This window comes from Heteronotia binoei, chromosome 13 (assembly GCF_032191835.1).
Source record: "Heteronotia binoei isolate CCM8104 ecotype False Entrance Well chromosome 13, APGP_CSIRO_Hbin_v1, whole genome shotgun sequence".
Lineage (NCBI taxonomy): Eukaryota > Metazoa > Chordata > Lepidosauria > Squamata > Gekkonidae > Heteronotia > Heteronotia binoei.
Window position 1 is genome coordinate 30925690 of NC_083235.1, and position 22531 is coordinate 30948220.

Consider the following 22531-nt stretch of genomic DNA (forward strand, 5'->3'; position numbering starts at 1 on the left):
TGCAGAGCACAGGAGTTTTGTAGCAAACACACAGGAATTCCTTCTTGGGCAAGTCAGCATAGAAGGTCTTTCCTGAAGATAGTTCTAAAATCTATTAATAAAGTTTTCCTTGTAGACTTGGCATAGACCACTTAGCCTGGAGCTGCAAGACGCTTATCTTAAGAGCCTGTACTACTTTAAAAAATAGGATATAGGGTTTTAAAAAATAAATACAAGGCAAAGTTTAGTAGACAAAGAACAAGGGAAAATCATACCTCTTCACTTGCTGGTCAACTTGAGCAGCAAATCTGACAAGCTACTTACACTCAAGAGCAAGTTCGTTTCCTTTTAAGTGGCTAAATGCAGCTCTTATGAAAAGTTAGGCAAGAAACTGAAGTGGTGCAAGACAGAGGAGTGCTATAGCTTACCTCTATGTAATACCATGCACTCACGTGCGTAATGGAAACAAATGCCTCACAAGGAATGTTGGAATTTTACAGTATAACTGGTGCTACATCCTCATAGCCCTGCTTTTAGCAAAACCATGTATTCCATATGATAGTCATGTAGGACAGTGAGTATGGGACTGTAGCAGGGCCATCATAGCATTTTCCTCAGCACTTCATTACCTGCTAATGTATGGCTTTATGCCAGAAGATGGGTCACTTGAGGACAATCCAACTCTGTGGATGGAGTTGTACAGCATCAGAACTGTACAGCAATGGTGAATAAGATGCATTTTGTGTAAATATGGCTATGTTCTTGCAGTCCATTCAATAAATACATTGCCATTTCTTTCATGTTGAAAGAAAAGCAAGAAAGCAGATCTGTTTTGGAGTAGATGAGTTTCAGCTTATCGAGTTCTCAGATGCCTCAAATCTTTCTCAGAACTTTACTCACTGGTGCTATGGGCAAATTGCTCCCTTGGGTCTGCATCTGCTAATAGGCAAGTATGGATGAGCATAAGAATAGTAGAATACTATTTTGCATGTCAGGATATGGTCAGGCTATTCCTTGGCGGGGGGTGGGGGGGTGGGAATAGGCTGTAGACCGAAAGCATGGTCTAAGGCACTGCACAAAGAAAATGTCTCTACCCTAAACATAAATCTCCCTTGTACTCTTTAAATGATTGAATTCTGTAGCAGGTCATCTGCTAAAATGCTTCCTGGTAAGTTGGCAACATGAAAGGAAGAGGCCACGTTGTCCTGGAAGTTGTCCAGCTGGCATCAAGCTTTAAGTGGCTGCACATGGGTTTAGATTAATGATTGAAAATTGTGATTAAAGGATTTTATAATCTTAATTCAGCACTTCATTGTTTTAGTCCCTTTTTTTTCATTGGAAAGGAAGGGAATCCGTAGATCCCCACTAACCCAATAAACTCTTTGGAATAAGCCAAATGGTACATTTGTCAGTATTTTAGAAAAGAATGTGACAATCCTACTTACCTTAATCTAATTTTGTATTTTAGCAGATGGACTGGAATCCACTTTTATATCCATAAATTGTAAGCAAAATAGCATAAACCCTAGAGAAATATAGCTCCTCCTACAAATGGAGATGTGAGATCTTTACAGATTTTATTATTTCCACTGGAAAACAAACTGTGTTCTCAGCTCTTCTCCCTCCCCCAGCTTCAAAATCCTTTCATTGATTTGCTTCATCAGCTGGTATATTTTAGCTTTGACCTGGATCAGATTTATAGGTGCACTGCATAATGATGTGGACGAAAGCCTCTGAGAAGCTTGTTTGTACTGAAGGTTTCTTCACCCCTGATTCTTTTTATAAAGAGGCTGCAGCTGGAAAGTAAAATGCTTAAAAGCTTTGGCTACTGCTCAGGACTAGTTTCAGAAAGCAATTAGAACTATAAATTAGAGAAGCACCAGGATAAGAATTGCATCTGGGAATTCTGAAGCAATGAGTGTGGAAAGACCTTTTTGGTAAGGACTCAGCCCACTAAGTTAGTACGGGTGCTTTGGGAGTTTGCTAATGGACTTGCCAGGCTTAATTCTGTGGCAGATGAAATCTCCCCCCTTCCCCCCCATGAGTCATGAGTGTTGCTAACATAAGGATTTAGGAGAAGAACCAGGAAGCAGTTAGCACTCGTTTATTCTTGTCTGGATTTGTAGAGAATGATTTTTTTATTAGATGAGACTAACTGCTGCAGTTGGTTACAAATTGAGGTTATTGTGGTTGGAGAGGTGGCAGATTGTCATGCAAGCTGTGACTTTAAGTGTTCTATAGATATTTTCGTTATTGTTGGGCCCTTGAATAATGCTTTCAAAACACACTGTCATGTGATCAAATTGCATTAGTGTCTGACTTTTAGGAATGCTGAAACCATTGTGCGTTGTGAGTGTCTGTCAGTGATGGCTCCTGCCAAATGTTTGTGCTAACAGTTCGAAAGGTGCTCTGCTTTTTGCTCAAGGCATTTCCAGTGCAAAGCCTCTACTCAGGGACAATGTTCCTTCTAAGCTGTGGAGTCTTGTGAGCAAAAATTCCACTTCATGAGCTACTGGCATTAAAGTTGTGAGCTACTGCATAAATTAGCTTGCTCTAGGACCATTTTTCCTGAGCTGAGACAAAAATGTGTGAGCCAGAGGCTAAAAAATTATGAGCTAGCTTGCACTAACTCAGCCTAGAGGGAACACTGTTCAGGGACCTGTTCATGAAGAAACATCTTAAAATTAACCATCATGCTGTACATATGTCTTTACATTGCAGTGCTGGACAGTTTGTTGTTCATATTGTCCTCTAATTCCATAATTCTAGTTTTATTGCATTCTTCATTGGTTGTTTTATGCTGCCTGCTTGATCTGTTTGTGTCCTGTCTGCCTTGAGTCTCAGCAAGAAAGGTGGACTATACCTAAATATGGCTTTGTTTCAAAATGAACTCTAATTTGAGATTTTTAAAAGGAAATCTTTAAATATTGTTTAAAAAATCAAATGGTTTTCCATCTACACATGAAACAAACAGGGCGCATTCCTCAGTGACTCCATAGTGGAGTAATTCTTGATTTGGAATAGAGAATTTCAGTTCTTGGAGCTTGTATTACATCTTTTTTCCTTTCAAAAACCCCTGAGTATTTCCCATTATTTCTTATATTATTGCTTTTATTGTTTCATGGATTTTATGTTGTAAGCTGCCCAGAGCCCACTTGTGGGATATGGTGGGGTATAAAATAATAATTATTATCATTATATTGAGCTGCATTGTGTTTCAACAGGTTCTGAAATCCATTTTCAATTGGCTTTGGATAGGTGTATCAGCAGCTTGGAAAGCCTGGATTCAAAGTAAGGCTAACCTCACAGCTGCCAAATTCTGATCTGGTTGTAATTGGGAATCCATGCCAGAGAAGCATTTTCTACCTTCCCAGCTTTCTGACCTGGTGCTGGCAGACAGTGGAGACAAAGGAAAATCCTTGCTGCTTCCTTCCATTTTTTCACTCTTCCCCCTCCCCCCCCCCCCCCCGTGGCTAGGTCTGTGTGTGTGTGTGAGAGAGAGAGAGAGAGAGTGTGCATGTGTGTGTGTGTGAGAGAGATGTACAGCATCTATAGCTCCTGGTGCATTTTGGGAACTATGCAGCTTAGTATGCATAAAGTTCCACATTCAGTCCTTAGTATCTCCCACTGAATGATGTAAGGTAGCAGGTGTTGGGAAAGACCTTTTTCTGCCTGCAACCTTGAAAAGCCTCTGCCAGTCAGAATAGGCTGTACTAAACGAGATGGATTAACAATCTGATTTAGTGCAGGGCACCTTCATTGACCGTATGGAATTAGAATTTAGAAACGGGGACAAACAAAAGAGTTAAATTGTTAATTTTCAGCACTTTGTGATATAAAAATAACCTTGGCTTTATTTAGGTATGTAAATGGAATGAAAATATTTAAAATATCATAAACAGTTTTTATGGATTTACTTTTGTGAATTCAGAAGTAGAGACTTCTGATTTAAGGGATGATAAATGGTGCAAAATGACCAAAATAACCTCTCTACAGAGTGTTCTAATGATGCCTTGCTAAATGCTCACTTCTCAGGTAATGTGCTTTTCTAAAATAGATGTAATTGTAGAATCTAACTCCTGTAGCACAGTTAGGAGATAAAACTTTACAGCTTCTGCAGACATATTGCCATTTTTCTTTGCTTACTTAGGGGTTATACAGTTCAGGCTGCATCTATGTTGACATGCTCAGCCTGCATATAGCTGACAGTAGCAATTTTACAGGTTCTGGCATATTTTGATCTCTGTTCCACAGCCCACGATACAAAAGAAATTACTTAATTGAAGGAAATTGTTCAGATTAATTGGTAACAGGGTATAACTTTCTCCTCTCTGCACCATTCTTGAACAGCAGTGATAACATGTACAGGACTTCTGAAGAAGAATGTAATCAAAATTTGACTCTGCCAGAATACATGTGCCCACTCAAGAGTGTGAAGAGTTTCTTCATGGCTACAGAAGCAGTGGTGTTTAACTTTGAAATTATGTGTTGCCAGTGGAAGGCAGGAACTGCAGATGTATCTTTGTAATGTCCATGTTTAAAATCTCTAGTCAGCTCTGACTAGCTGCATTCCGGGGTCCATGCATTATTTTTTCAGACCCAGTACAACTTGTAAAATGCTCTCCTCCCCACACACACTCACCAACCCCACAATCACTAATACCATACATAGAATGTCATGGACCAAAAAAAGTCTGCTTCAGTTATGAAATCACTGTTATCATATTCCTAGAAAATTTCTGCTTTTGCTACTTTTGTTTAATAATACCACCCAGCTTAAAAAAAATGGATAGACTGGTTTCCTTTAGCTTCTTATCGTTTCCTTTCTTGTACCTCCTTACATTTCTGGCTGCCTGATTTGTATTTATAGCCACCATCAGAGATGGCAGCTTGGAGCATGCGTGTGAGTGAATTTAGACATTTATGTATATATTTAATTTCATTTTGAGCCCTATCCTGCAAGCGGGCTCTGGGTGGCTTACAACATTAAAAACCTTACAAGCTGCAACCTCCAGCATATTGTGAAGAGGCTTATAGGATGTGCACTGAACTGCCTTCAGCATCACCTCCCCCATCCCTGTCCCAAAGCACCAAAATATTTTGGGTCTGCTAATCCTACCAGAAGAAGTAGCAGCACTTGCTTCCACTGTTTTATAGTGCTCTGCTTTGCCCTTCCCACCAGGTGTTCCTCCCGCTTGCCTGTAGGAAAAGGAACTCTGGGATTGGAAGTTCTTGGTGTGATAGATCTGGGAAGCTCAGTGGTTCAGAATTTTGCTTGAAATTGCTGTTCTCCCATTGCTTCTGATTGGCTTCAGCAAATCTCATAAGATCTGGACAATAGATGACACAGATAAAAGGAAATAAGTTTCTATAAATATCCTCAGACATGATCTTAATTTTTTCTTCATGATAATGGGGACTGTAGCCTGGAGTGGGTGCATCTGGACTTCTGGGTCCCAGTAAAGTATACCCTTCCTTTCCCCTCCATGCTTGAGACTAACAGTGCTATCCTGAGGACAATTTCCTGTGAGTAAGCCTCACTGAATAGAATGTAGTAGAATTCAGAGTAGACCTGCTTAGGACTGATCAGTAAAGACTTCATCTTGCAAAATTGGTTGTATATGTTCACTTCCACCAGGGAAGTGTAGATGCCATACTTAGAGCCTAACTAGATGTGATTGCATCCTTGTGGACACCACCACCATTTTAAAGTGATTTTTAAATGCTGTGATGGTCTGATCCTGGTTGGGTACACAGCATGCTGGACTGGGGCACTCCACTTTATCATGTTCCAAAACAACTGTACACCACGACTCTTTTGGTACTAGAAAAGGCACAGGGGAGAAACGAGAGTGCCATTCTGCTGGGCTAAACAGGATCAGGCCCTCATGACATTTTAAAATCACTTTAAAAGAGCAGCAGTGTCTTTGTGGCTGCCACAAGCCTGCCATCCCTTCTGTTTTGACCTACGCTTACGTTATTGCCTGTGGTTCACTATTTCCCAAGAAGAATGAATGTCTGCTCTTCAGCTAAATGCACTGCTTGACATAGTACTTCAAAGTCAAGATTTGCTTGCACCAGTCGCTAGTCATATCTGCTTATGTTACCACCTGCTGGCAAATCTTTCTTTGCCTACATATAATTGACAAGACCAGGCTGGATTCCAGAGATGCTTTTAAGAGCTCCATATAACTTCCCAACTCACAAATGCTCAGCACTGGGGACAAATGAACTAATTTTGTTCTAATTTATTCTGGGTATCTTGAGGAAGAGTTTTCTGTTTTGTCCTTTCCGTTTTTTTTTTTTTCCTTCATGCTGACAAAGTATTGTATAGAAATGTGCCTTGTTTGCAAAGAAATCTTGCGTGTAGAATTAGGCATTCAAAAGCTGTGGAGCATCAGGAAGGATGATTCATTCAGTAAACAGTAGAATCTTGCAAGAAGGCCAAAATCCAGTGTTACGTTTCTGTGACAGATCTGAAGGATCCTGTTTTCTGGTTCTCCTCTCTCTCCCTCTCCAGCTCCAGCATATACATGACAGCTCTTGAAATCAGATGCAATTACACGAATTGCACTTTGTGCAAAGTGGCTGTTTCTTTGCCTCTGCTTTTCCCTCTGTGTGTGTGTGTGTGTGTGTGTGAGAGAGAGAGAGAGAGAGAGAGAGAGAGAGAGAGATACTGTTTCAGTACTGAGTAATACTTAAGATGCTAGGAAACTCTGGAGCTCTCACCCCAGAGAGACCATTCTGTTCCCTTCTGTTGCCATCTTCTACCAATGAGTGGAGACTTTTGTTTCATCTGGCATTCCCTCAGGGATCCCTCATTCCTGCCTCATTTTAAATTGTTGTTTTAAGGTTAATTTTATCTGGTTTTAATTGTTTTAACTACATGTTTTCTTTGGTTTAAATTATTTAAGGCATTTGTGTTATGTAATTTTTTTAATCTGCTAGCTTCTTTGGTGGTCCTGACAAGGGCAGAAAGGCAGGGTTTAAATTTGTAAATAAATAAAAGAATAGATAAATTTAGAGCCAAGCTAAATGTGATGGGGGTACCCATCTAGCAAACCTATGCCTCCCTCCATTTGTGTAGAGAGAGGGAAGATGTCTAATTCTTCCAGTAAAGATTCATGGGTGTGATGAGAGCTGAATCTTTGCCCATTTTAGCTTGCAATGATGTGTGGTTTGAGGCATGTTTCTTGCTAGGCTGGGCAGGGGAGAGAAATGTTTCAAATGACCAAGTGCAGCAAAGTAAAATTGGGAAGGTTTTACTTCCCTAGTACCTCTGTAACTTACTGGGGGAAAATGTCTGCTCTTTTTTCTGTATTAAGAAACAACATAGATACAAAAACTGTAGCTAATGGGCCTCTGGGAACATGGAGCGCTTTCTAGCTTAAACTCCAGTACTATTAACCTTTCTTTCCAGACCCAACTAAGGGTCCCAAAAATATAAGTTGTCACCGCTTCAGCTGTTAGGCTGTTGACAATGCCTGTTCTCTTAAAAGTATTATCAGGAGTGCAGCCTTCATTGCAGGACCAATGCATGACTTGTATAGTTATGCATTAGAGACCCCAAAGGTTGACATTTGGGTACTGCAGGAGCAGAGAAAGGCAGACTAGTTCCACCATGCCTATGGTTGAGGGCAGTGATGGTCTTCCATCTTAGACTGGCCTCCTTTCCTTCCACTTTCCCCTCCCCTTTCCTTCATATCAGACAGATTTTAAGGTATTTATCTCCCACCCAGGATATTTCTATGCCATCTATTAGCTGTGATTGGTTGCTGTTATTTTAGTGTATCATAGAATTGTTAAAATTTTAACTGTATGGAATTGTTTTATAAATGTTACCCGCCCTGAGCCCTGTTATAAAGTGAAACAGGTCCCAAATGTTTACTCGTAGCTGCAGTCTGTTCAAGCCATTGTTCGTAATGGAGTCTGCTGCACCAGTGGGAACCTCAGAACCAAGTGGGACGCTTTGATCCATACTTGCACAGACCTGAGGGGCTACTGAACTCTATACAATATGGGCAAGAAACAACCTTGGTCTTGTCCTTCTTTCTACAATTATTTTTCCTATTTTAGATCACTAACAAATAGCCCTGTTGAAGGTTAACTATGAATTGTTTGAAATTAGTGTTTGATCCTCTGATGTTCATCAGTGACCTGAATTCTGATATAACAGCTATTGCATTTAAAAGTGAATTAAAAAATCCTTATTCAGAAACAGTAATGTTTTTATTAATGTATTTAAATAAAATAAATATAGATGATATTTTTAAAAAATGCATACCACTTTACCATATACTGGTGAACTTAGACTATATTAAGCATCTGTTGGCTAGTGAGGATTACTACCTTAAAAATGAATATCCTACCAATGTTTGTTGTGTTCATTTTTGAAAATGGCCCAGTGATGTTAAAGAAGTAGTTAAACACTCAGTTGAGTTTGGTATGGATAAGCTGTTAATAGTGACACTAGCAACTGTACTAATGTGACAAAGAATGGTCTGTATACTCCTAATATTGCATATCTAAGCCCTAGGCAGCCCCAGTGTGTGTGGGGGGGGCGGGGCGGGAAATCTGTGATAGGAAGGGGAATCCAAGTTGAGAGCAAACATTTTTGCAATCAAGAGGAACCCCTAGGTTTGCACCAAAAAAAATAAAGTAAAAAAGTTATTTTTTTTTCAAATTCTAAGATCTTATCTATATTGTGATATTTTGGCTGCTATTTTTGGTTGCCTAGGCAACCTGAAACATGACTGAGGCCCCCACTATGAGGGAGAATAGGTGTGGAAAGTAAGAAATAGAGCCAAGGGGATGTGTGGAAGAAAAAGAGGAGAAAGCAGTATGGAAGAAGGAAAGTTGGGAATGACAAGAGTAGAGATGGAGATAAACTGGGAGTCAGAAATGGGAGAAAACTGGACCCAGCATGGTGGGGGAGGAGTCAAGCAGGAAAGAGGAGGGAAAACTAGAAGGGGGAGGAGCAGACAGGCAGAAAGGATGGTGGAGAGCTAAGCAAGGGTGGAAAGAGAGCAAAGAAGGAAAATCTGTGCATATCGGTGGATGAGAGTTCCCTCTGGGGAAACTGCTAGGCAGTCGCTGCTGCTAGGCTAATCTTGCTTCTCTCAGTGGAAAACAACCAAGCTTGGTTCTCTCAGTAGAAGTCAGTGGGGGGAGACCCATTCAAGTCCTGTTTTGGCGTTTGAGGGGGAACTCATTGATTGATTCCTCTCCTTTCTCCCACCCAAGTGGATGTTGCTAGCCAGCCAAGTTGATTCTATGAGTAAAAGGCAACCAACCTTGGTTTTGGCAGTTGCTGCCTCTCCCTACTTTCCCATTGGCTAAGCTGCCTGTTGCACTGCTTTGCAGAGGAGAGAAAGAAAGCCTTCTGTTGACTTGCTGAGGGATATGGAGGAAGAGGGAAACAACCATAGAGAAAGCCTTCCCACAATTGGCTGAGAGAGGGAGGAGAAGGCAAGGCTTTCAATTGGCTGAGAACTCCTGAGTCCTCCCTATCCTCCTCTAGGAAGGAAAGTGACAGGGGTAAAAATGGTGTCCTGTTGCAGTAGGCCAGATACAGAGAGACAGATAGGGAGGGAAAGCGCGCAAGCGGGAGAGAGTCAACATTATCAGAGAGAGAGAGTATTGGTCTGAAAGGTATCACTGAAGGCCTCTGAGGGAGAACTCATTGAGGCCAGTCCTGACTATGACTGCCAGTTTCAGGTTAGTGGGAAATCCCTGGAGATTCTGTGGTAGAGTTTGAGGAGAGCATAGGAATTAGGGCTTCAGAGTGGGATCTGCCAGACCCGGGTTCTTGCTGTGGAAGCTGACTGGGTGATTTCAGACCAGTTACACATGTCTAGCCTCACCTACCCCACAGGGTTGTGGTGGATATCAAAGGGGGGAGAGAAGATCAATGTAAGTTTCTTTGCCCCTCCCCCCACTGTGGAGAAAGACTGTTCTTTTTCTATGTAGAGGCTGTAGGGAGGGGGAGGTGATGGAAAGCTGAAGTCAGCGGGGCAGATAAAGGAAAGGAGATAGTGTTGCCAACTCCAGGTTAGGAAATTCCTGGATATTTAAGGGGTGGAGCCTGGAGAGGCTGCAGTTTGAGGAGGGGTGGGAGCTCAGACAGGTACAATGCCATTTTCTCATGGGGAACCACTGCTGCCAATCTCCAGGTGAGGGCTAAAGATCACTAAACTGCTCTCCAGGTGGCAGAGATCAGCTCCCCTTGAGGTGGGGAATGAATGCCTTCACTTGAATGGGTGGGAAGACAGCAAGGGTGGGGGGGCACTCACCCAGAGTCTCTTTCTAGAGCCTGTTGTATTTTTCTTCACAATGGGCCTTATCTCTAATATAATCATAATCTCCTTGGGAAAAGTCTGGCCAAGTTGCTACATTTCCATTCTCCACAACAGGGACCCAAAGGAGTTTACATCATTATCATCCATTTTATCTTCACAATAATCCTCTGATATGGATTAGGCTGAGGATCAGTGTCTGGCCCAAGGTCATCCAGGAAGGGTCCATGACAGAATGGGGATTTGAAGCTGGGTCTTGCAGATCCTTGTTTGAGACTCTACTGAGGTCTACATCACACTGGCTTGTCTAGGATGGCTACTTTTGAACAGGAGCAAGTAGCCAGGCCAGGTGAATCATGGAATTAACTTGATGGTGGCTGCTGGGCCTTGCTGGATTCTTCCTCAGACACCAGAACAGCACTGGAAGCTGCCCTGTCCCTGCCTATTTTGACAGAAACCAAGACTTCAAAAGACAATACAATTGTTATTATTGCACAATAGACTGATGGCATTCATTTCTTAAACCTACAGGTGCTGCCTCTAAAATGTTTGCGGGGGGTGGGTTAATCCCCAGGTCTTCCTCCCCTCAGATGTTAGATTTTTTTTGAAAATCTGGCACTTTTCTCAGATTTGTAGAAATATTTCTCTGTTCACTGGTCCAGTCTCTGGATTTGAGCAGCACAGCTTTTGCCATGTTGAGAATTAGATACATATTAATTTTTAACATCTTCTAGGGGAGCCAAACCCAATGCTCCTTTCACTTACCTCACCCAAACATTCCCTCTCCCAGCTTGGTCAGTACTGAAAGTGAGCTGGGATGGGTGAGGAGAGGAGTGCCTGGGGCAAGGGACTTGTGAAGAGGAAGGCGGATCCTCAGCCACCTCCTCCCTTTTTTGTTAAACTTTGGTTCCCTCTTCCTGCTTTATAGAGGTCATGTCTGGCTTAATTTTGAGACTTAATGACCTGCCCAAGGTGATGCAACAGTTTAACGATTGAGTCAGGGCTCTAATTTGTCTACCTAATGAAAGATCTGTTCTCTCTGTATCCTGCACAACATGCCATTTGAGAATGTAAGATGTATGGCTGTTTTTGCTTTCTGGACCATGGCACCACTTGACCAGATTCTGAGTCACAAATCCTTCTGAATTCCTCACAACTTGGAAGAAAAGTGCGGGGGGGGGGGGGGGGAGAGCTTGTTTGAAGTACTAAAGAAAACACTTTCATTTTGCTTGCTTTCACAGAGAAAATATTGTAAAAAAGGAGTTATGCTGTTGATTTCCATGTTTTACTTTTAGCACGGTACATAAGCCTTCTTGCCCTTCATGCAACGATAAAATATTTCCAAAAACGTTGAAACTACTGGAATAAGAGTTTTCACTTTTGAGTGGGAGGGGAATGTATATGCAATACTTATTTTACTATTAAACCTGAACCGTGTTGCTGTTTTTTAAATGCATCATGTATAACTTAACACATACAGTTGTATCAATTGGTATTTTTACGGGATTCAAAAGTATAAGTACTCTAGTTTTCTGCAAGCAAAATTGCAAGTATACCCAATACTAAAGAGCTGTAAACTGTTGTGCCCTATGCTGCCATAGCACATTTTACTCATTCCAGAAGCTGGGAAAAAATATTCCATAGGAAATACAGGCTTTCATGCTACACATTTTGAATAAAACTTTTAAAAACATTTCAGTTCTTTACATAAAGAGAAATATTTCATAGGAGGAGTTCTGAGGCTTTTCAAGTCTGAGGGGATATGCCCCCATTTTTTCTTTTTTCTACTTGGTGTGAAGAGACTGTGTCTTGTCTACCTTGTCTGTGTAGAGCTGTTGATGGTGCACTCATTAGAAAAGCTCTGTTTCCTCTGTGTGTGTGTGTGTGTGTGTGTGTGTTCCTCTGAGGAAGAAGCAAGCCTAAAGCTAAAGGCCTCTGTTGTGGATGTTCATTTTTGGCGTTGAGGTGGGCGGCCTCCTCTCTGGAGTTCTCTGTAGGTTTGCCTGGCACTTAATGTAATTTAAAATAGGTGAAAACATTTATTCTTTGTGGAGCAAAATTTCAGTTGATTCTGTTAATGTTTCAGCTCACTTCATTGGTTTGTTTTTAGGACATTTGTTTTGATATTTTTACAGTGTTAAGCTGATGGCATTTAATGTTTCTATGCTGCTTTTTAAATGTTTTAGTGTAGGTGTTCTGTATTTGCTAAATGAGATTTTTAGAAGCAGCCCCAGTTGAAGTACATGGGAAGAATTTCAGCAGTTGCTTTTTGTCCCAGTACTAGGACAGGAGAAGCTCCAGCTGCTCAAATTCTCACTTTGACGCAACTGCTCTTCCTTACATGCAGAGACCTGCTCTGTAACAAAGTATAAAGTGGCGACATGAATTTGCACACAAGGTCCAAAGAGAGGAAAGATAGAACCTCAGTGAAGAAGAAGCATAGAACAAGTAGGTGGGCTAATAGTTTTCATAACACAAATAATGAAGATTAAAAAATAGGTCAGGCAGTTTTAAACCTGGCTTGTGAACAAGGAGAATGAATATATTTTTCCAGCTTGCTGCTTTAAAAAAAAAAACTTAGCTATTTATACTTCTGTTATTCCTGGCTCAAAGTTAAGAAATGGGCAATGTTTAAAAGTTGCATACATTTTCAGATAGTGAGACTTGGCTTGCTTATAACGTAAATAAGTGTTGCCCAAGAATGTAGCCTGTATTTCTGATTTAGTTTATAAAAACAAAAGAACATGGATTAATCATAGTTCAGGATGTAAGCACATTCTTAGAGTAAAAGGCATATCCACAAGGGTCCCTGGTGCTGTCAGAGCCAAAAACAACATTTTAGGATTTAAGTGTGAGGCAACTTTCAGAGACTGTATAGCGCACATAAATGCATTGAACACCCTGTTTCCCAGGGGAGCATGTCTACTTGTGGGTTTCCTGATTTCAGCAAGCTGCTAATAAAATTGAAGGAAAAGTAACTTTTTCCCCCTGCCGCAATGTTGATTTGAAAGGCACCATGCATTTTATATATGTATTCTGATACAGACATCCTGTTGCAATAGAGATGAAAACAGCAGACTTTGAGGGGAAACAGAAGAACTGTTTAAATATATGATCCTAGTCCAGATTCTTAATGAATAATCATCATAGGAAAAAACATATTTGCCTGCTCACTAAACTACCACATTTGTTAAATGAAATATGTTCTATAGCTTTTGTCCACAGTGGTTTGGTTCTCTCTGAAGTTGTATTGCCCAATTACATGATTTCAGAATGCCTTACAGATATTTACTAGAATAGGCTTGCAAGAGGTCCTAACCACTGCTTTTTGACAGTCATGTGTGGCGAAGAGAGAAGAATGTAACATTTTTTTTTCTGTGCCTAGACAAAGCCAGGGCTATAGACTTCTTTATCTCCTCCTGTCTGCCTTTTGTCTGTGCAAAGGACTGTAGGCTGGGCATTATTGGTTTTGTTCATATATTCCGTATATGTTCTGAGAATACATAAAGTGTTGTAAGGGACAGTGAACAGATGTATTAAATATCATTTATTAATGTGACTGTTCATGGAAAAGAAGGGTAATGTGGGGCATACTCTAAATCTTGGAGGTCATAACCACTGTGATAAATTAGAGATAAAGACAAGGATTAGAATGTGAGAAATTCTCCCACTCCCATTCTTAGCAACACTGCACTCTGGTGGTCCTCAGATGTCACCTTTGTTTACTAGCCAGCCATTACTTATGACGGACACTAACTCTTTCCTACCTGTACATGCTTGGTGCTTAGAAGAGAGGCAAGAATTCTCATTTGCATGGGTTTGGAGAAGGTAAGAAACAGGATCTTCAAGCAAGAAAAAGTCTCTTGTTACCTAGTTACCATTTCAGTTGCCTGAGAATTTGGGTTGAAGGATCTTTGTGTTGGACAGAGGGAAAAAAAGAGGAGTTGCGACTGAGGACAGAGCCCATATTGATGATCAGGTTTATGAAGCCTGATGGCATCTCTATTTTAGTTAGATTGTTTTTTATTACTGAAGTTCAAACACTAAGTAATTAAAGGAAACCTGGTAAACCAACAGCTAGAGGTCTGTTTTGACAATGACCTTTAGTGCAAGTCATTGGGATATTCATTCCCTAATTAGATGTTGTGTATTGATTAGAGGAGGGGAAATAGCTGATTTTTAAATTCAGAGAGCATATTCACAAATAGGGACGGGGAGGATTGAGTGGCTTCATGCGTTCTCAGTAGCGACAAGCTACATTGGATCCGAACAGAGATTATAGAACCTTGTTTATCTCCATGGTGTGTTGGAGAATCAAAGAATGTTCTATTTTTTTCTTCCTCACTCTTTCAAGAGATTTATAACCCACCCTCTTCAGGATTTGCAAGATGCAATTAACACAGAATACAATTTAAAATAAAAAAATGACTAAAACGATTCATAAGCTAAAACATTGGTAATAAAACTCATTGTCAGCATTTTTGAAGTAGCCTTGCTAAACAGAAACATTTTGGTCTGGCGCCTAGAAACCAGTAATATAGACACCAGCTAAGTTTCAAGGAAGGGAGGGCATATCATCACTCATCTCACTTCCTGAGTGGTGCCACTAGGGGTAATGCTTGCGGTAAAGACATGAGGTGGTAAGTTTGGAAAGTACAGAAGGTGGTTATTCTTCAGGTACCCTAGTCCCAAGCCATTTAGGGACTTAAAGGTAAGTATCAGCACTTTGAATTGTTCCTAGTAATCGATAAACAGCCAGTTCAGATCTTTCAACAGTGCTTGAATAATAGCATTAGTGTTACATTGTGTTGCCTTTTGTGTTGAGATGAGTGATTTGGACTGAAGAGATGTGGCTAGCTCCATATGTATAACATTAATTTGTTTGCAAAGAATAAGCACTGTACAACATCGAAAATCATTTCTACATCCGCAGTTTAGACCAAAGGTTTATATCCCATTATTTCAAGGTCATGTCCATAAGGTGCTAAACAAGGCCTAGAAAAGATGAACCTGTGGCACAGGTCTAGTAGGTTATATTCATATAGCTCAAGCAGGACATAGCCTGTGTCATCTCCCAGTGCTGTCTCCTGAGATCCATTGAAGTATCTTCAATGATCTGAGCTCAACTGAGCTCCTGTGTGCCAAAAGTCATATTCATGCTTAATATGCCAAGCGTTTAAAGGATGAGTATCCTGACTTAGACACTAGCACAGTGGTGCTACTTTTTGGCTTCTAATTCATCCTCCATCTTCTCTACCTGGAATTTAAAGAGGAAACTGTGGAGCCTTGTGCAGTTGGAGGCTTTCTGGAGCTGTCGATTATAGTTTTTCATTTGAAGAGTAATCAAGTGTTGAATCCTTTGCCTCTGGGTGGCCCACAGTGACAAAATGCTGTTCCTCAAACTAGGCCTCAGATCAGTTTAGGGCCTGTGAAATCACTGGGTCAGAGTCACACTGAAAGACCTTTCTGTAAAGTTCTCTTGCATCAGGATTGCTGTCTGTCTGGGGACATGACAGTACAATGAGAATTTGAGACTAAACAAAATGTAGCTGATGCTTGGGCTAGAAACCGTAATCTCCTGAACTGTGGTTTAGCGATAGGCTTGGTTTACATTGGAATCTGCCCCCAACTCTATGGCAGCAGGAGCATTCTCATTAGCCGTCGCTGCTGAAATATAGCAGTGTCACTGCACTTCCTTTAAAATCTTGATACCACAAATCCTTCCCTGATGGCAAATAAATGAGCTTGACTCCCAATTCTGATGCTTTATAGTCCGGCTGCCACTGCTTGCCATCCTGCTAAAGCAAAAAATGCCATTCACTTGCTTACCTAGTGGCAGATTGTGATGTCAAAGAAACAGGACTTGTAGATGTGGGTTTTAATTTTATTTTCTTCATCGAATATTTTATTTTTAAAGCTGCTGCTGTTGCTGAAATAGTGACAGATTTGCTACTTAAATGGCTTGCTTGATACCCCTATTATTCCACATCAGCCAGGGAAAATGATTTGCTGTATTTTGCTCTTTACTCATCTGTCTTCTTTTGAAGCTCTTCCCAATGTTGCTTGAGTTGTTGGGGGCAAAAATATGGAGACAAAGGTACAGGCTAGAAAGTATGGATCTGAGCAGAGAATATTGAAGCATTTTTAAAAGGATTAAAACCGACTCTGGAAAATTCACCTCCACCCAAGGGCTTAAGATGGGAGACATCTTAAAACAGTGATGTTAAAACTCTAAAACCCCAGCTTAATTTGCATCACTAAACAGAGCACCTACAGAGGAGCTTTAAGAAGTTAGCAATTAAAGAGTTATTGACAAAATACATTATTAAATTCTACCATGCTTTTACAACAATATTGAACAGGACACGCATAACTCCTAATGCTGTCTCACCTGTACAGAACCAGAGGGGCAGCTGTGTTACTCTGTTGTAGCAGAACACCAGTGCACACCCCCCCCAAAAAAACAACTAACTATTTATTCCAGCATGAGCTTTCATGAATCAGAACTCACTTCCTCATATGTAGTAGAAAGAAAGAAAATCATTTTCCTCATTTTTACAGGAGACAAGGGACAAAATAAAAGTCCAGTGGCACCTTAAAGTCTAACAGTATTTTATTCCAACATGAGCTTTCCTTAATCAGAAATTACTTCCTCAGAGTTTAGCATTGTTGCAAATTTTTAATCAATTTCCAGTCAAGAGAGGGGAGAAATAAATAAGCACAGTAATGTCTATAAGCAGCAATCTCTTTATTTCTCGTGATGCATGCAGGTATTTAGCATTTCAGAAGAGGCATTCCTTTCTGTTTGAGTAAAGGTGAATAAAGATGGCGCTTGCCATTTGCAATTTTATAAGTATTTTTATTTAACGTCATATATAATTAATAAATCTCACCGATAATTGAGATGCCTCTTTAACTGATTAAAAGTTTTAAGGCTGCAATTTGTTCTATTATTGTACTGCAGGTGGAATATAGCATATTTTGGCATGTGAGATGTGCTGGTCCTTGTTCATTGGGAGTGATGATTGAGTGCTTGCATTTCTCTGTGTTTGTAGCCATTGGATGGTGATCTTGGGCCTGCCTAGCACTGTCCTGTTTCATAAATTGCGGGGCCAAATTGCCTTGCAGATGCCAGCTCTGTTTGGCGCAGTCTGAGGCATTAACCAAATTATCTTCTCTCTCCCCCCCCCCGCCAATGCCAATAGTAAATAATTTCTCTCTCCATTAGTCAATAATAAAGTGGCACATTTCACAGAACACTGCAGAGAAGTGATTTGCGTTTGCTGCTTTAAGTTGCAGCAACCACATGCAATTGCCTTTTTTCCCTTTTAAAATTTGGTTATTAAACTCATTTCCCTCTATTTGCCAGCAGCTCAGCATGTTATGGCTTTTCACTTCCATTTAGAGCAAATGTGTTCACACAGCACTTCTCACACAATCTGTCCTGGGTTTTTTTTTTGCCTAGCAGTATGTAGTGATTATGTTACAGCTTCTGTCTTGGGGTATTCCCATCCCACCCCAAATCCTGCTGTAAGATGTATGGGATAATATAAAATGTATTTATTCAGGATCTCTCTCTCCCCGCCCTCCCCCCCCCCAATGTTTCATTTCAGAGGTTTACAAATGAGGACCACCTGGCGGTTCATAAACTCAAGCATGAGATGACATTGAAATTTGGTCCTGCCAGAACGGATTCAGTCATCATAGCAGGTACACGTTGTGATCCAGGTCAGCTTGAAAAGCTGCATATTAGTACAGCTCAGTTGTAACATCAATACCAGTAACCAGATGCGCTGAATAATATCACTTCCGCCCATGTTAATATCTTATGATGCTAATTTTAATCAGGCAGGAGGTGCGGAGAGAGTGAGAGGCTTCCAGATTTCTGTGTTTTTATATTTGATATTTGTATTGGTTTTTGTGACTTAACGGGGAAAGATTTACAGGCAAAAAGTCTTTCATAGTTCTCCATACACTTTTCAGGGCGATGAACAAATGCTGACAAGCCCAGCTTCCTCTCCCTGGCCCAGGTGTCAATTTTCTTAGGCTTTTAGGCTGACATTCCATAAATTTGAAGCTCTGACTCGTGAATTGGCTGCTGCAAATACTTTATGCGTGAAGCCCAGAAGAGACTCTATCAAAACACGTGCCATCAATGCAGCCCTTTATAAGATCTGAGCAAAGTATCACTGGCCGTCCTGCAGTATATTATTCCCCTTTAAGGGGTGTTTCCCCATCCTCTCAATTCTCCATTCTGATTTCTGTTTTTAAACCAAAAAGGGAAGGAAGAGGAGAATTAGTCATTGAATGAAATGGACATCGCTTTGTTGAAAATCTCTTAATATTATAGTTTCTGCTAGAGAAATCATATCTTTATAAAGCCCTGCCATACGCTTTAGTGCTTCCATGGTGTTCATTCCATAAAGATGGAAATTCTGATAGAATTTTGGCAGGTGTGATTTTCTTCCATTCCCACAGCACTGACCAGGTAAGCCATCACTCCCAAAATTCTTCCTCTTTATAGAGTGATTAAAAATCATTATATCTTGGTTGCATGTGCAGATTGTGTGTGTGTGGTTGATATAGAGACATCCAAAGAATGTAAACATCCCTTAAACTATGGTAATGTGCTGCAAGCAAAACCCTTCCTTGCTTTTTTTTTCTGAGAAGCAAAAAGACTGGTGGGAGAATTATGCATATAGAAGAGCATGCTGGGTTATGAGCAGATGGAACTAGGGCAAAGCAGAGCTCTCTGCATTTTTATGTCTTTTTGTCAAACACAAAGTGTCAGCAGTTCTCAACTTCCACAACTACCGCCATCCCCAGTTGTGTAATGTGTTGCTGATGGAGACCATTTCAAGGATAGGAGATACAAATCATTTATTATTCCTCTTGCAACAGCTATGCAATTAAGCAGATGAGTCACTCAGAACTCCTGTCCTGTCCTTGCAAACAGCCTGGAAATGTTAGCCCACACAGCTTGTCCCTCCCAACAAGAACAAATCACTCTTTCTGACACCAAATGATGTGCAATGCAAGTAGAAAGTTCCTCTGAGATTCTGGGCTGGCTAACATTATCAGGCATAGTCAAAGGTCCATTAGCAGCTGAGTTATGCAGGCAAAGGTTGGAAGCAAGTCTGTGATTCCACTTCTGCCCTTTGTAAGTATGGAATGTAATAATGTCTGCAGACTTCAGCATCCTGAGAACCTTCAGTTTCATTTTAAAAGGAATTGTTAGTTTTACAGTTTAAAAAATAAATTTAATCGTGAAATTTTAGAATGCAAACATTTTTTCCTACAGTCAGGAGATGGAGTTTCAAGTGCTCTGCATAGTTCCTTAACTGAAGCATATTTCAGAGTAAATATACAAATCTGCATAACTCAGGCAATAGGACATGAGTCTATACAGAATGTAGGTCTTTAGTATTTTTTTTAAATTGAAACAGCCTTCTAGCTGCAAAACAAATACAATTACAATCATGCCGTAGTTAAGAAAAGTCATTCTCATACTGAAGTAGGGAAAAATGATATTACCATTATGCTTTTAAATAGTTGCTCACCTGTAACAAGGATCTTTCCAGGAAACCAAGTAGTGAAGCTTTTTTAAAAAATTGGAAGATAATTGATTTACTCTTGAGCCATTGATGTGCTACAGATGTCTAAATGGGTATATATGAGCAGGAAGTCTAGTTAAAAAAAAACCCACTATGGTTCATTATCACTGTATTTACAGGAAAATAATGTGGCAACTGGAAAAATTATTAATCTGTTCTCAGATATCTTTTTAATGACCATTGTGGGAGAGGGGATGAAAAGGATGAGAAAATAGTTGTAAATGTGAATACAATAGAGTCCCTCAGTTAAAAGCCAAGGTGAGCTGACAGTGTTCCCTCCTTGTGCAGGGGGAGGGAACAAAAAGCATGGGGATCAGACCAATTATGCAAGGAACCCAAGCAGCCGCTTAGTGTCAGTATTTTTAGGGGGTGATTAAGTACCTATTCTCTGAGGCGACCCCCTGACATTTTAAGGGATTGTAAAGTATGACTGTGCTGAAGCCTTCTAAGGCAGCATCATGTCTTTTACTTGCCTTTGCCTGTACAGCTCACATACATTATAATTGATGCCACATTTTTTCTGTTCCTAACTTCTTCCAGTCTATCGTTTAAACATCCCACACCCAGTCATACTCAGACTAAACTTTCCCTCCAAATCTCTTAAGTAAGAGTTCCTTTTCACCATCCTCTTCAACCTGTATCTTTTCCTAGCATATAACGGCATGCCCAGCTGCTTCGTCCAGTGAGACAAGATGTATTGTGAGTTCCCTGATCTCAGCTATGTCACTAATTTGGAGGAACTGCCAATGACCCAGATTTCCACCATTTGTATTCTGTGTGTGTGTGTGTTTTCTTGTATTCAAAATGTGGCAATGTATGAAGGAAGGAATCTGAACTTTCTGAATAGAAATACTGAAAACTGTATTGGTTATTAATATCTCCTTTAGTTCTTCATTCTATGAATACTTCTAATCAGACCTTTTATTTCTCCCCAAAAACAGATCAGACTCCAACGCCAACCCGTTTTCTGAAGAACTGCGATGAAGTTGGCCTCTTCAATGAATTGGCTAACTCATTCGAGCATGACTTCAAGAAAGTCACAGAAGATGATGAGAAAAAGGCAAGGGGGGAAGTTCTCTTTGATCTGAAACGTTGGGAGCTAGAAGGAGGCTTTCTCTTTCTTAGTGTCCCCATAAGTGGTGTTTGTCCTAGATATGTGGCCAGTTTTAATCAACCCCAGTAGGCTTTTACTGAATGCATCAGATGATGTTGCATGGTGGTAATTGAGTGAGGCCAGCATACCACTGCCTCTTGCTGTTGATGACATTCAGGGTCATGGCTAGGGGAGTGCATTCGGTTATCTGAAACACCCCTGTTGTCTGTTTAAATGCCTTTGTTCTGAGTTTACTTGCTGAGTTGTGCCATGGTGGCATGGCTTAGAGAGGCATTTAAAGATGGTCTCTTTCAATGCCTTCTCCAAGCCATGTCATCAGCCATTTCCTCCATTGAAAACAATGGAGGATGGGGAACCTTCTTTGGGGGTGCATAGAATTGGAACCCCTGGTCCAATCTTTTTGAAAATTGGGGGGGCAGGTGAGAGGCACCAGCAGCTATGTTGCAGATTTGGTGCCTCTACCTCAAAAAACAGGCCCTCCCCTCCATCTCAGCCCCAAATACCTCTGGATCAATTCTCCATTATACACTATGGGGCTCAATGGTGGAGCTGAAAAAATGTGGTTTGCCTGAGAATTTCCTGAATCTGAATACCATACAGTATTGGGATTCAGGAATATCAGGAAATACCTTTTTTTTTTTTGTTCAATATTCCCAAACCTGAAAAATAACTTTTCTTTTCTTTTTTGCACATCCCTAGTCCTGACTCTGCTTCCTAAGCTTAAGGACTGTTGCTATATGCAAAGAATTTTCTTCTTCCACTGTGTTTTGGCTCTTCTCATTGTGTTAGTCCTTGCTTCTGGCACTTGAAGGTTTAAAGGGGTCTTAAGCAAGGATGGTTGCATCTCCTTATTAATTTGAATAACAGATGGTAGGAAAGTGGTGCCTTTTTAAAAAAAAATCTGTGATGGTATTTATTAATTTTTTTATTGGTTGTGTCACTGCTGGAACTTTTATGAACCATGGGAATGACGCACCCTTCTCAAAAGGCTTCTTGAGAAGATCAGGATGGTGATGCTATTGGCTGTGGGAAGGGATTTTCTTCCATGTTTTGTAGGATTCAAGAGTCCTAGAAATTGGGGGAGAGGAGTGAATCTTTTATTGTCTCAATTAGTTGTTCCAGGCTTTGGCAAACCACCCTTCTCAGCCATAGCTATCAGACAGTGTTCATGGCTTTCTTTTAAAAATAAATGGAAAAGGTAAATTCAAAACACACACTACCTATACCACCCTGCATGCAGTCAGCTTGTTTCTGAGCTGAATTGCTGTTCAGCTGCTGTAGAAGTCAAACCACATGGATATCTTGCCAAATACTGTGATTGGTAGAATTCAGAGTAGCATTGCTAAAGTCCTCCTGCCCATTTACTCTACTAGTGTAGTGGAAAGTGCTGTTGAATCACAGCTGACTTATGGTGACCGCATAGGGTTTTCAAAGCAAGGAGATGTTCAGAGGTGGTTTGCTGTTTTCTGCCTCCCTGTCAGGACCCTGGTATTCTTTAGCAGGCTCCCATCCAAATATTAGCCAGGGCT

General features: G+C 40.6%; 1 protein-coding gene across 3 annotated transcripts in view; it reads left to right on the forward strand.

The window, feature by feature from the left end:
- Window positions 1-22531, forward strand: part of ATF7 (activating transcription factor 7) — a 136511-nt gene that overhangs the window by 83377 nt on the left and 30603 nt on the right. For all 3 annotated transcript variants that reach the window (XM_060252361.1, XM_060252360.1, XM_060252362.1), the window contains exons 3-4: window positions 17888-17984; window positions 20830-20948. In XM_060252361.1, coding sequence (XP_060108344.1) covers window positions 17888-17984; window positions 20830-20948 — 216 coding nt within the window. The remainder of the gene's footprint in view (window positions 1-17887; window positions 17985-20829; window positions 20949-22531) is intronic.